Below are 13019 nucleotides of genomic sequence, written 5' to 3'. Positions count from 1 at the left end.
AGGATATATATATATATATATATATATATATATATATAATTTATTATATTAATATAACAGATAATGTTCATTTAGCAAGACACATATGTACATTTGGTTCAATGTAATGTTTATGGAAAAATTACATTTAATAATATAGTTGTATAGAAATGCGTTATCACTGTAATTAAATTAAAAAATTTTATATTGGAAATTATTTGTTAACAACGTTTTCTTTACATAAATAGATATCTAAGACGTATGTATTGACATACATCTTACTATGAAACTTACACATAACACTTGAAATGAACATTTGGTTATACAAAAATGAACATATGTTGGAACACAGATAAACAAAAATGAACATTGAATGATGCAATATTTCTTATAATAAAAATGATTTGAATGCTGTAATCCTTATAAATAAATTTGCTATCATTTTTATTTATAGAAAATTCTTAAAATTCAATTCAAAATATATATTAACTTGAACAAAAACTCCTTGTAATAAAAATGAACATTTACCAATACATAAATGAACATTTTATAAAAAATTTGCAGAAAATTCGTAAATGGAAAGGGGCGGGGCAGAACAAGCGCGGAGGGTAGGGGGTGCAGGTATTGTTCCCTTCGTTCCCTAATGCTTTTTACATTTGGAATTATGCGCGGTTATTAAGAAATTGTGTAAAGTTGAGATATGTTGAAATATTTCAATGATTGAAAGTACAATTTTATTGAAAAATACAATGTTGAGCATGTAGGGGGGAAGAAATTAGAGGAGATAGGAGAGAGAAAGTAATAATATACAGTATGTGTATAAAAATTGTAAAACAAGGGTAATTTTGTCCAAAATTTGTGACCAAAATAGAAAAGATACTAAATATAATGAATAAATAATAACACCTTAAATTGAAAGTTAAAAAACATTTAGAAACGGAGGGAGTATTGACTAACAATAAGATGTTTATACTTTCTACACAATCCCCATAAACAAGTGGGGTAAAGTGGTAAACAGGAAAGACATGATATCACTCAAAGGAATGAGACAATCTTTAGGTCACTCCCAGAAAGGATTACGGGATCTGTCATCAATAGCAATCACCATTTAAGGAGAAAAGGCTTGCAAAATTACACAAAAATGAAATTAGAGTACAACTAAAGATCCTCATCAAATTTGTATGCATAATCATCTCATTCATTCATTCAACTTCCACAATCTTCACAACTCTATTTACATATGCAAACCATAATTCACAAACCCTTTTTTTTTGGTACAATTTTTCTCTTTTCTTTCCACAAAAACTAAAGGACTGAAAAAAGACCAAATCTTAAAAATTAGAACCTCATACTACAAACTTTAAAACTTCGAAATCAAACCCCCAACTACAACACAAAATTATCCATAATTTGGTTGCTGCCTTTAGCTGAGAGGAGAGGTGGTAATGATCCAGTGCTACGAGATGCACCGCATAGAGAAGCTAGCCATCGGAGAATCAACAGATGGTGCATCATACACCCTTGGATGATCGCTCTCTAATCCGTAGTCCATCATCGGACGGCGCTCCAAGTCTTCATCGTGATCAGTCACATACTCAGGAATCTCTATTGCATTCCTCCTTATATGCTCCCACAGGAAATCCACCCTGCTTACATACTTCACCTTACCATAAAACCTGCCACACCATATCAAAACCCAATATTAGTTTTTTCAGTAAAGCAAAACAAAAAGAAACATTAGGAAACAAAACACACTATTAGTTGATTAATCATTAGAGTAAATAAATAATTATGGAATTCATACGAGGTATAGTATAATCCAAAGTTTCTAATAAACAAACATAATTTGTTCTTAATCATATTTGTATAAAAGTAGAAACATTGATCATAATATAATACACAGAGTAATAATAACCGACACTAGATTATGAAAACATTTATTTTTCTAGTAAAGTGGATTACAAAATAGAGAATATTATCCAAAGTTTTATCATATAATTAAGGATCGGATCTTCGTCATACAATCTCGCAAACAAATAATCTAGGTTGTATCTTGCATTTACAACCGGTAAATAAAAGTACAAAATTATGAGAAAGGAAAATGTAATTTAGGGACGGAGGGGGTATCAATTAAGAGATCCATAATTACCAAACAATATCAAACAAATTTGAGATCCATAATTTTACAAAAACAAAATATTAAGATCCATATTACTCAATTAATATAATTTTTAAATTTAATCGACTCAATCAATATTTGACCAATCAACAAAGATTCAACAACATAGGCCACCAGCGCACGTTAGCAAAAAATAAATAAATAAAAAAATAACAGCGCAAGTTAGCAAAAAAGAGGAAAATGACTAAAATGCGCATGAAAAAAGAGGAGAGAGAAAGTTACCCGGAGGAGAAGAAGAGGCGGCCGACGGTGGCGAGGAAGAGGCGAGATTGAAGACCAGGGTGAAGAAAATAAACAGAATCAAGGCTACTTTGAACGGACGGTGGGATGTTGTCGACGATAGATCGAAGGGCTGAGATTCCAGGAAAATTCTCTCCACGATCAACACCAGTGTGAATGTATAGGACAGAAAATTCACCTTTTTTCAGGAGTTTTGGGTAAATCTTCTCCTCCAAGTATTTCTTCACCACTTCCACGCTTATAATTCGAGCTTCAATTGAAAAATTGCACAAAATAATTAGATATATTCTAAACAAATTACATTATAAAAATTGTGAATCAGAAAAAAAAAAAAAAAAAAAAAAAAAAAAAAAAAAAACAATAAGAGACAAATTGAAGACGGAATTAAAGAAATTAATATAAAAATTTACAAACTCAGGCCAAAAAAAAAAAGGAAACGAGGAAATTAAAGAAAGAGAATAAAGAATTTACAAGATAATATTAACAGAAAAAAAAAACATGCACAATAAAATCAGCTGAAATCGAAATTACGGAGTAATTCAAAAGGCAATGACGTTATAGAATAAACAAATTTTGAAAAATTGAAGACAAATTTAAGATTGAATTAAAAAAATAATAAAAATTAACAAAGAACACAAATCCAGAAATCAAAGAACAAAATTCCAGAAAAAAAAAATTAAAATTAAGAAGAAAAGAAGAGGAAATTACCAGGAAAGAATTTGGCGAGGATGGTGAGAAGTTTACGGCCACCTTTATCACGGCCATGGATGCGAAAGACGTTAAGTTTATGAATTAATTGGAATTGATCAGACTCAGAAAGCGTAGCAGTGGAAGCCATTGTTGTTGTTTTAGCTTAATTTTTTAATATTTGGGATTTCTTTAAAGGATTCTTTTGGAAAAGGGATGAAAGAAGTGGTTGAGGGAAGAAGAAAACAGGGGATTTTGAAAGTGAAAGAGGAAAAGTAGGTTGGATTTTTATTTATAATAATAATGATAATAATAATTAATAAATGAATAAAAAAAAGGATAAGATTTGGGGGAAGAAATAATAGGGTAAAGTGAAAACAAGAAAAGGGTTAGATTGGATTGTATTGTTGATAGGGAGGTATGTATGAATATTGATTGATGATGATCTTAATTATTTAGGGCAGTCAGAAGAAGAGGGGGGGGGGGGGTGGGGTGGGGAATATGCGAGGGAATCTTCGCATTTTTTAAAAAATCACCCGCACCCCTTTCTCTTTTGTCACGCCCCCCAAATCCATTACTACTACGTTTCTCTTTCTTTTTTGATGGGGGGGTGGGGTGGGGAATATGCGAGGGAATCTTCGCATTTTTTAAAAAATCACCCGCACCCCTTTCTCTTTTGTCACGCCCCCCAAATCCATTACTACTACGTTTCTCTTTCTTTTTTGATTTTTTTTTTTAAAAAAAAAATATCGTAAGTTATAATTCTAAAAATAAAAATATTCTTTTTATTTTATTTTGAGATAGAATGGTTTTCCTAGAATTGTGTTTTAGAGATTGAAGGATAAATTTTCCACCATTGTTTTCCATGTCAAAAAATTTAGAAATATATTAATAGAAAGATCAAAGATGTTAACAATAAACATGTCCGGTGCAATGTTCACGGTGTATTCCTTTTATGCTCCATGTTTTTTATAACATCTGTTTTATAATATTTGTAACAATTTCACGTAAAATGGTAAATTGTTGCAAATAATATAAAATAGAGTTAGTAAAAAATTTAATTACATCTTGGTTCACCTAGTATATAAGCCCTAGAATAGAAAAAATAAATAAATAAACTAAACAGGAATTAAACGCGGCAAAGCCACCACTACGATATCATCATGTAAGATGTGTCATAACTCAATAGGAGGGAATTGAATCAACTCAATATTGTTGTTGTGGACGACACCTTTATTTGCTAGCCAATTAGCGACCCTGTTTGCTTCATGGTAGATATGATAAATTTGCACTTGCCAATTATTTTCCTTAATGAGTTGCTTGCACCTTCTAATGATATGATACCTTGTCCTCGGTGAACTTCTTCATTGTTTAGAGCTGCTACCACAATTTGAATGTCTAGCTGCACTTGCACCTTGGCTGCCCTCATTCTCTACGCCAGCTCCAAACCATATTTAATAGCTTTTAATTCAACTATGAAAGCATTACAGTTCCCCAATTCGAGAGTAAATCCATGCAGAAACTTTCTAGTATAGTCACGGATTAGGTCTCCCCTCCCCCTTCCCCTGCTGGTCCTGGTGCTCCTTTGATTGCACCATCAGTATTCAACGCAAGCCATCCAATAAGTGGAGCCAACCATTTGATGTAGGATTCTTCAAGGTTTCTAGTAGGCTGTTGAGAACTACTTACATCCTTACCTAACACACGCCATGCTTCCTTAAAACGCGTAAGAAGAGTTTGATTTATATCAATTGGATTCTCTTGTGCTCTATCAAACACATAATTATTCCTCCATCTCCAAATCCACCACAAAGCAATAGAGAAGTAAGTAGGCCAGATTTCAGGAGAGAAGTTGCTGTGAATTTGTACCTTAATGTTACGAGAGATCCATTGTTGCAATGTGCCACTAAAGAAACTCGAGTGTGAGGCAGGTCCACCCACCTGACGCTAGACCTCTTTAGCTGCACGACAGTCACGTAAAGCATGGAGAGAGGTCTCCTCATGAGTGTTACAATTTTTACACCAAGGGTTGCCTGTTAAATTTCGCTTGTAACTGTTTTCATTTGTCATTATACGATCGTGCATAGAAAGCCAAAGGAAAACTTGCGTCCTTTGTTGTACTTTGAGCTTCCAAATTAGGTTCTTAACACCTTCATTTTCAATAGCATCATCCCTTCTTATAATCTTCATAGCTGATTAAATTTGACATTTTGACATTCGGAGAACCACCCAAATATAATAAATCCCTTGTGCTTGGATCATCACGCAAGGCATGGGCTTCAATTAACTTCATAATATTAGCTGGTAGTAACTCCAAAAACAAGTCCTACTTCCAGCCATTTTCCCCATCCTATAACTCTTCCACTGTTGCTCCATCAAGTTGAGGGGAATAGCAATAAAAGAAGCTCGAATTGAAGTGGACTAGGCATAGCCCAATTGTAGTTCCAAAATAAAGTTGTAGCTCCATTTCCAACGGCCACACGAGACACATACGAGATTAGCATTTTCTGATATGCCCCTCCAAACATTCGACATGTTTGATTTAGCTTCGAACATGTCAATATCACATCTCCCTTTGCAATATTTTGCTCTAAGAACACGAGACCATAAAGTATTTGGCTCCATCAAGACACGCCAACACAATTTAGTTAAAAAAGGCTACATTAGCTTGCCTTGAAGATCGTACTCCCAAACCACCTTTTTCTTTCGGTTTTTGGAGACGTTCCCAAGAAAGAAGATGGATGCGCCTATTCTCCTCATCCCCACCCCAGATAAATCTCCTAGTTCATTTATCAATTTCGTCACATTGCTTGTGGGATTTTGCTAGTCTGCATTGCATATGAGCTCATCGTGGTTAAAGTTGTTTTTGCTAGTGTTATACGACCAGCAAGAGTGATGTATTTAGACTTCCATCCCGCAAGTCTTCGATCAATTTTCTCACATAAATATGCAAAGGTATCACAAGTAACTCTACTCGTGACAGTAGGCATATTGAGATATGTACCTAAATCAGCAGTGGCATCAATACCCAGGGCATGACAAATACCTATCGTCTCATTCACACTCATATTTTGGGAAAAATAAACCCAAGACTTAGGATAGCTCACTTTCTGTCCAGAAGCACTACAGAATCGAGCTAAACACTCCTGAAAAACCACTACTTGCTCAACGGTTGCCTCGACAAAAAGGATTATGTCATCATCGAAACATAAATTAGAGAGCTTTGCACCAATCCTGCTAGCATAAATCAGTTTCCATCCATTCTCTATGATGGACTCTTCAATTAGTTGGTTCAATCTCTCCATACACAACACAAAAAAGATATGGAGATAATGGGTCACCTTTGTCGAATGACACGCTCCGGTTTAAAGGCTTGGGTTAGTTCTCCATTCCAAAGCACACGCATCGATGAGGTAGTAATACATTCCATTATGAGCTCATTTATAAGGTCATGGAAGCGAATTTCATAAAGTGTGTCATGAATGAATTCCCACTTTAAACGATCATACGTTTTCTCAAAATCAATTTTAATCGCCATGAGACCCTTTCCTCCTTTTTTGTTTCTCATCATATGAATGACCTCTTGAACGATCACAATATTATCTGTGATTTGTCTCCAGTATATGATGTTAAGTGAGGCATCATTGGTTTAATCTGGTTGACAATAGCCTTTGCAATAATTTTATATGTCACATTACAAAGGGTAATAGGGCGAAATTGAGTTGCAAGTTCTGGAGTATTAACTTTAGGAATGAGAACAATGAATTGTCATTCAAATTTTCCGGAAGATCCTTCCCATTCAAAGCATCAACCGCCACCTTATAAACATTATCCGTAACTAAATCCCAATGCTTTTGGAAGAATAAAGCTTGAAAACCGGCCGGCCCGAGGGCCTTCATTGCTCCCATCTCAAATACAACCTTTTGAAAGAATGGTGTCCTACAAACAAGTGTATTATTCTGATAGCGGGTTCATAATTATTATAAAGCTAATATATTCAGTAAGGTCAAGTGATCGGAATGCCTGGGTGGAGGCCGCTTCCGATCAGTAATATTAATGTATAATTAATATTACAGCTTAATCTTGACTGAACCATTCGGGTCACACCCAAGCAAATATACGAACCGACTCGACGAATTAATTCGGAAGAAATTAATTCGTCGCCCGAGTGTTAAATATTTAGACGTCGGAAATTCAAGCTCAGAGCGTCGAAACCGAGCGTCGAAAGTCGAGTAAAAAAAAGTAAAAGACGAGACGACAAAATTAGTAATAAATCAACAAGTGTCCTTGTTGTATGTAAAGAGAAGTGAGAACCACTTGGAGAGGAGGGGACCATACTTGATCCCCACTCCTTCCTCTCCTTGTGCCACTTGTCCTCACACAAACACACTCCCTTCACATGTTTCCTAATGACTCGGCCCTAGCACCCGGCCTAGCCTGGCCCCGCACACGGGGGCTGCTAGCTGCAAAAACTATTAAACTCCATTAACACTTGGGTTTTGGTCGGACCTTGCTAACTCCAAGGTAGCGAGCCTAAAAAGTCGGTGTTCGTCCTTTGTGGGTGGATACCGTTGGAGGCTCGGTATTTTCGAAGCTAGAGCTTTCAAGTACGAGCCCGTTTGTGAGGGCGAAGCACGCTTCAAAGGTATATTCTTGTTTTCCCTTTCTCGTGTTTATTAGTTATGCTTTATGGTTTTATTAATTGCGAGTGGTTCTTTGGGTTGGGGTTATTTCCGCGGTGAGTCGGACTCACCAAACCCCAACAGCGGTATCGGAGCCACGCTCGTTTATTTTAAAACCATAATATTTTTCAAGGTGATTTTTATGGCTTAATTTTTCTGGTTGAAGTTGCTAATTAGATTAGTAGCTCGTATTATCTATTTTAACCTCGTATTTAAGCTACCTTCAGCCCCGAACCCAGATTTCGACCCAAAAATAGTGAATTTTGGGTGGAAAATGTGTTATGGAAATGGTTTTTTTGTTTTTACGAAAAATTTTAAGTCTTTCTAACCTTGAAAATTAATTGCATATTTATGGTGGTTATGTAATTGGTTCAATACATATTTTATATGCAATTTTAAACCTCTTTAGGCATGATTACTTGTTAGTAATTTGTGCTTGAATGCTTGGTTTTATTTTTCACATAATTGCAAACTAATTGCATTAAGTGTGAAATTATTGTTCTTTGAGGCTTCTAAGTATTAAAGATTCAATCTTTAATTATGTTAAGTGATTAAAACTTTATATTACTAAATTCCATGAATTGTTGTTAAACCTTGTTGATTTAATCATTTTTTAATTGATTGGAATCATAAAGTTTGAAACTTTGTGATAGAAAAATTGTTTACCTTCATATTGGAAGATATAATTTTTCAAGGATTCACAAGTACTAAAGTTGGAATCGTTTTTGAATTTATGTTCATTTTTCCAACCCTTTTTTTTTTCAAAAACTCAAGGTTAATTTAAATTAATTAAATTAATAGTAAGTAATTGCCCTATTATTTTTGTTGCACCAAGTTAAACCAATTTAATTAAAGAATGGTTCTTGGGAATTATTTTGGTTACATGCACTTTAAAAATTTTATTTAAGTTAGACTTGTTTAAATTTTTTATTTTGCTCAAAAATTAGTTCTAAAATTAATTTAGAATTATAGTTATGTCACGCAAAATTGGGATCAAAATCCCGAGGCTATGGAACGCAAAATGAGGCAACACATCACTTGGCTAGCCGGGCTGCATAGCAGCCCGCATGTGGCTGCCAAGGATGCAGCCCTGAGCTTGCGCGCGAGCCGATGCGTAACTGCTGCTTGCTGCCAGCAGCATGGCGCGCCAGCAAGCACCAAGTAGCAGCACGGCGCAGCAGTAGCAAGGTGAAGTGCGCGCCTGTGCGTGCTGCCTTGCGTGGCTGGCCGCGGCTGGTGCAAGCACGAGCACATGGTGCATCGCTTGGGACTTGGTGCATGTGTTGTGTAATTAGGGGTATGCGTAGACGTTGCTTGCAAAGCAATGTAGTGCAATGAATTCGTTCAACATGGCCATCAAGGGCCACGTTATTGATGTGTGAAAGTTCGTTGATGTGGGCAGTGTAACGCTTAACGACATCGGGCCCACTCCCAGGTTCATTGAGCATCAAGCGGTTGTGCGAAATGTGATCACTCCATGTCTTAGTGCTAGGCACTTAGACACTTTGGACTACGTATTTTGCTTAAAAATTGTCGCTTTAATTATTTTATTAATCTAATTTGTTTTGATTATTTTAATAAATTTTGGAGGTTAGGCCTCGATTTTGAGCGGCGTTGGCAAAATTTATTTTGACAAATTTTGGGATTTACCGGCTTAATTAATTGGATTAATTAAGTTGGATGCGGAATTTAGTGGGAGCTTCAAGTGTTAATTGCGCTTATTTACATAACCGGTTAAAACAACTTTAACTAGTTTTAATTAGGCGTGTTAATTAGATTAACCACCTAGATTAGTTACTAGTTCACGCGTGTTTATGCATTGTTACTTGTTTATCGTTGTAAAATGCATGGGTCATTCACAAATAGTGAATGGATGAATGGAATGTATATTCTTTCACAGGTTTTGAAATGACAACTAGTGGGGCCCGATTAGGATAGAAAATACGGACTGCGATCCGTGATGTATTTTTGTAAATCTTAATACGGTCTGCGTACCGTTGAGTATTTTTGTACCTTAATATTTAGATTAGTCCTAATCGTAGATACTAGTAGTTGCATTTAATTATGGTCAAGTCTTGAAGATGGAGGTTCTTGGAAGACGTAGCCATGAAAGTTGCAATGAAGACCTTTTGAAGATTTGAAGATCTCAAGGGGTCATACTAGTTGCCAAATGCATCTATATTTATGTTTTTCGATATATATATATGTATGTAATATGTATATATATATATATATATATGTTTATGTACATGAATTATATGTTAGATGCATGTTTAGGATTTCGAATGTTGTGATGATTAATTAAGTTCACTTAAATCAACCAACATAGAAACCCTAGGTCCCTTAATATTGAGTAAAAACTTGTCATTCCAAAACAACAATTACCAACCGAACGAGGGTAGTGGTGGGCTACGCCAATGCGAGGCATCATTACCTCTCCTAGGAGCGTAAGGCATACCGGGTATGCAAGTTGGTTTTGGTTGTACTCAACAATATGAGTGATGGAGCCCTAACATGTCGTGGCAAAGTGAATAAATTGTTGAGAGAGCATTAGATGCGACGATTTATTCAACCAAGAGTGGCTTTTGGAGCCATTAGCAAAGCGTTGCTTACCTTAGGAGATTAAGTGTTAAGACAAGCCAAATCATGCTTAACCACTCTTTGTTTCTTCAGATCTTGGAATTAACTTATTTTCACCAAATTGGGGACAACTTTAAATGTGTAAATAAGACGTTTTAAATAAGTTTGATTAAAAATGCATGAATATTCAATCTTATTCAAATTTCATGAATGGTTTTTCATTTCAAATTCTTTCAATTGTATAATCATGTCTTCAAATAACTCAAACAACCAATTCTTGTTACGCTTAATTCTCGACAAGGAGAAGTTGAGTGGGCCAAATTTTCTTGATTGGCAAAGGAACTTGCGAATTGTTCTCATGCAAGAGCAAAAGGAATATGTCCTTGATGAGGAAATGTCCGAGGCTCCCAATGAGGAGGTGACTCAGGCTGCCCTAAATGATGGCAAAGTGCCAATCGAGATGTCAAATGCATCATGTTGGCCACAATGTCTCCAGAGCTTCAAAAGACTTTCTTTGAGAAGGAGACAACTTTTGAGATCATTTCTGAACTGCAGAATCTGTTTCAAGAGCAGGCCCAAACTGAAAGGTTTGAAACCCATAGGCAGATCCTTGAGAGCAAGCACAAGAAAGGAGAGCCAGTCAGCCCACATGTACTCAAAATGATAGGATTGTTTGAGAACATGGGAAGGCTTGATGCGGGGTATTCAACCGAGATGGCAATTGACATCATTCTCCACTCGCTGCACAAAGGCTATGATCAGTTCAAGATGAACTATAACATGCACATCATGGAGAAAACCCTCACCAAGATTCATGGTATGTTGAAGCAAGCAGTGAAAACGCTCAAGGATGAGGGGAAGCATGATATGCTCATGATTAAAAAGGGCAAGTTGTTCAAATTCTCAGGCAAGAAGAAGAAAGGCTTTAAGGGGAAGGGCAAGAAGAAAACATTTCCTCCTAAGTCTAAAGCTACCAAAGATAACAAAGAGAAGAAGGTAGCATCTTCTAAATCTGATTCTGAATGCTTCTACTGTAAGAAGAAGGGACATTGGAAAAGAGATTGCCTCAAGTTCAAGGAAGATAAGTAGAACGGAACCGTTGCTTCTAAATCAGGTATATTCATTATAGACTTTAACTTCACTAGCTTAGTATCATGGGTATTAGATACTGGATGTGACTCACACCTTTGTTCCAATTCTCAGGGACTAAGGAACGCTAGAAGGCTAGAGAAGGGAGAGGTTGAACTCCGGGTCGGCAATGGAGCTAGAATTAGTGTCGTATCCGTAGGAACTCTCAGTTTGTCTTTGCCCACCGGGCTTGTTTTGGAACTAGATAATGTTTATTATGTTCCTAACATTACCAAAAACATCATTTCAATTTCGGCGTTGGACGCCAAGGGTTTTGAATTTCGAGTAAAAGACAATGAATGTTCGTTTTATCTTGATAATGTTTTATATGGTATTGCACATTCTGAAAATGGTCTTTATGTGCTTGATCTGGACAAACAAGTTTATAATGTGAATAATACTAACAAAAGAGCTAAGACCATGGAGTCAAACCAAACTTACTTGTAGCATTGTCGTCTTGGGCACATTAACATCAAACGCATCAAGAGACTTCTACAAGAAGGTGTTCTTGACTCTTTCGATTTAGAATCGTTTGAGAACTGCGAAGGATGTTTATTAGGTAAGATGATTAAGCATCCATTCTCCAAGCTGGGAAAAAGGGCAGGAGACTTATTAGGTCTAATACACACTGATGTATGTGGACCAATGAGCTCAAACACAAGAAATGGACACCGATATTTTATCACCTTCACAGATGACTATAGTAGATATGGTTATGTCTACCTAATGTCGCATAAATCTGAATCATTTGGAAAGTTCAAAGAATTTCAAAGAGAAGTTGAAAATCAGCTTGGCAAGAAAATCAAAGCCCTTCGATCGGATCGAGGTGGTGAATACTTGAGCCAAGAATTCGATGACCATCTGAAAGAAAAAGGTATACTTTCAGAATTTGACACCTCCAGGAACTCCACAATGGAACGGAGTATCCGAAAGGATAAATCGAACCTTGTTAGACATGGTATGATCAACAATGAGTCTTAGTGATCTTCCTATCTCTTTCTGGGGATACGCACTTCTAACTGCGGCATAAACAATGAACCGTGCACCATCAAAAGCTGTAGAAAAGACTCCATATGAATTATGGACAAAGAAACCTCCTAGGTTGTATTTTCTTAAGATATGGGGATACGAAGCATATGTCAAGAAATTTATTTCTAACAATCTTCATCCCAAATCTAACAAGGTTTACTTTGTGGGCTACCCAAAAGAAACCAAAGGGTATTACTTCTACAACAAATCGGAGAACAAAGTGTTTGTTGCTCGCGATGGTGTCTTTTTGGAGAAAAAACACCTTTCCAAAATGACAAGTGGGAGGAAAATTGAACTCGATGAAGTTCGTGAGGATGAGCAACAAAATCAGAATAACAGTTAAAGTGCTCAAACAGCATCTGTTGACGCAGGTCAAAATGATCAAAATGTGCAAAGTCAAACCGACAATGCAAATGCTCAATTCATTACCCTACATAGGTCTCAGAGGGCGAGATCTCAACCTGATAGATATCTTGGTTTAGTATTAACCGAGATCTCAGAGGACATCCTGTTTA

The 13019-nt window shown here is 36.1% G+C and overlaps 1 protein-coding gene across 1 annotated transcript; it reads right to left on the bottom strand.

The window, feature by feature from the left end:
* Positions 1–1144: 1144 nt before the first annotated feature.
* On the bottom strand, positions 1145–3383 carry LOC110713620. Its single transcript, XM_021892075.1, has 3 exons — positions 3107–3383; positions 2381–2648; positions 1145–1655 (listed from the first exon to the last, which is right to left on the bottom strand). The coding sequence occupies exons 1-3, from the start codon at positions 3234–3236 to the stop codon at positions 1436–1438; spliced, it is 618 nt and encodes a 205-aa protein (XP_021747767.1). The 5' UTR covers positions 3237–3383; the 3' UTR covers positions 1145–1435.
* Between the last annotated feature and the right edge of the window lie 9636 nt (positions 3384–13019).

This window comes from Chenopodium quinoa, unplaced genomic scaffold (genome assembly GCF_001683475.1).
Source record: "Chenopodium quinoa cultivar QQ74 unplaced genomic scaffold, ASM168347v1, whole genome shotgun sequence".
NCBI lineage: Eukaryota > Viridiplantae > Streptophyta > Magnoliopsida > Caryophyllales > Amaranthaceae > Chenopodium > Chenopodium quinoa.
Note: the sequence above shows the minus strand (reverse complement) of the source record. Positions and strands in the feature narration are given on the sequence as shown.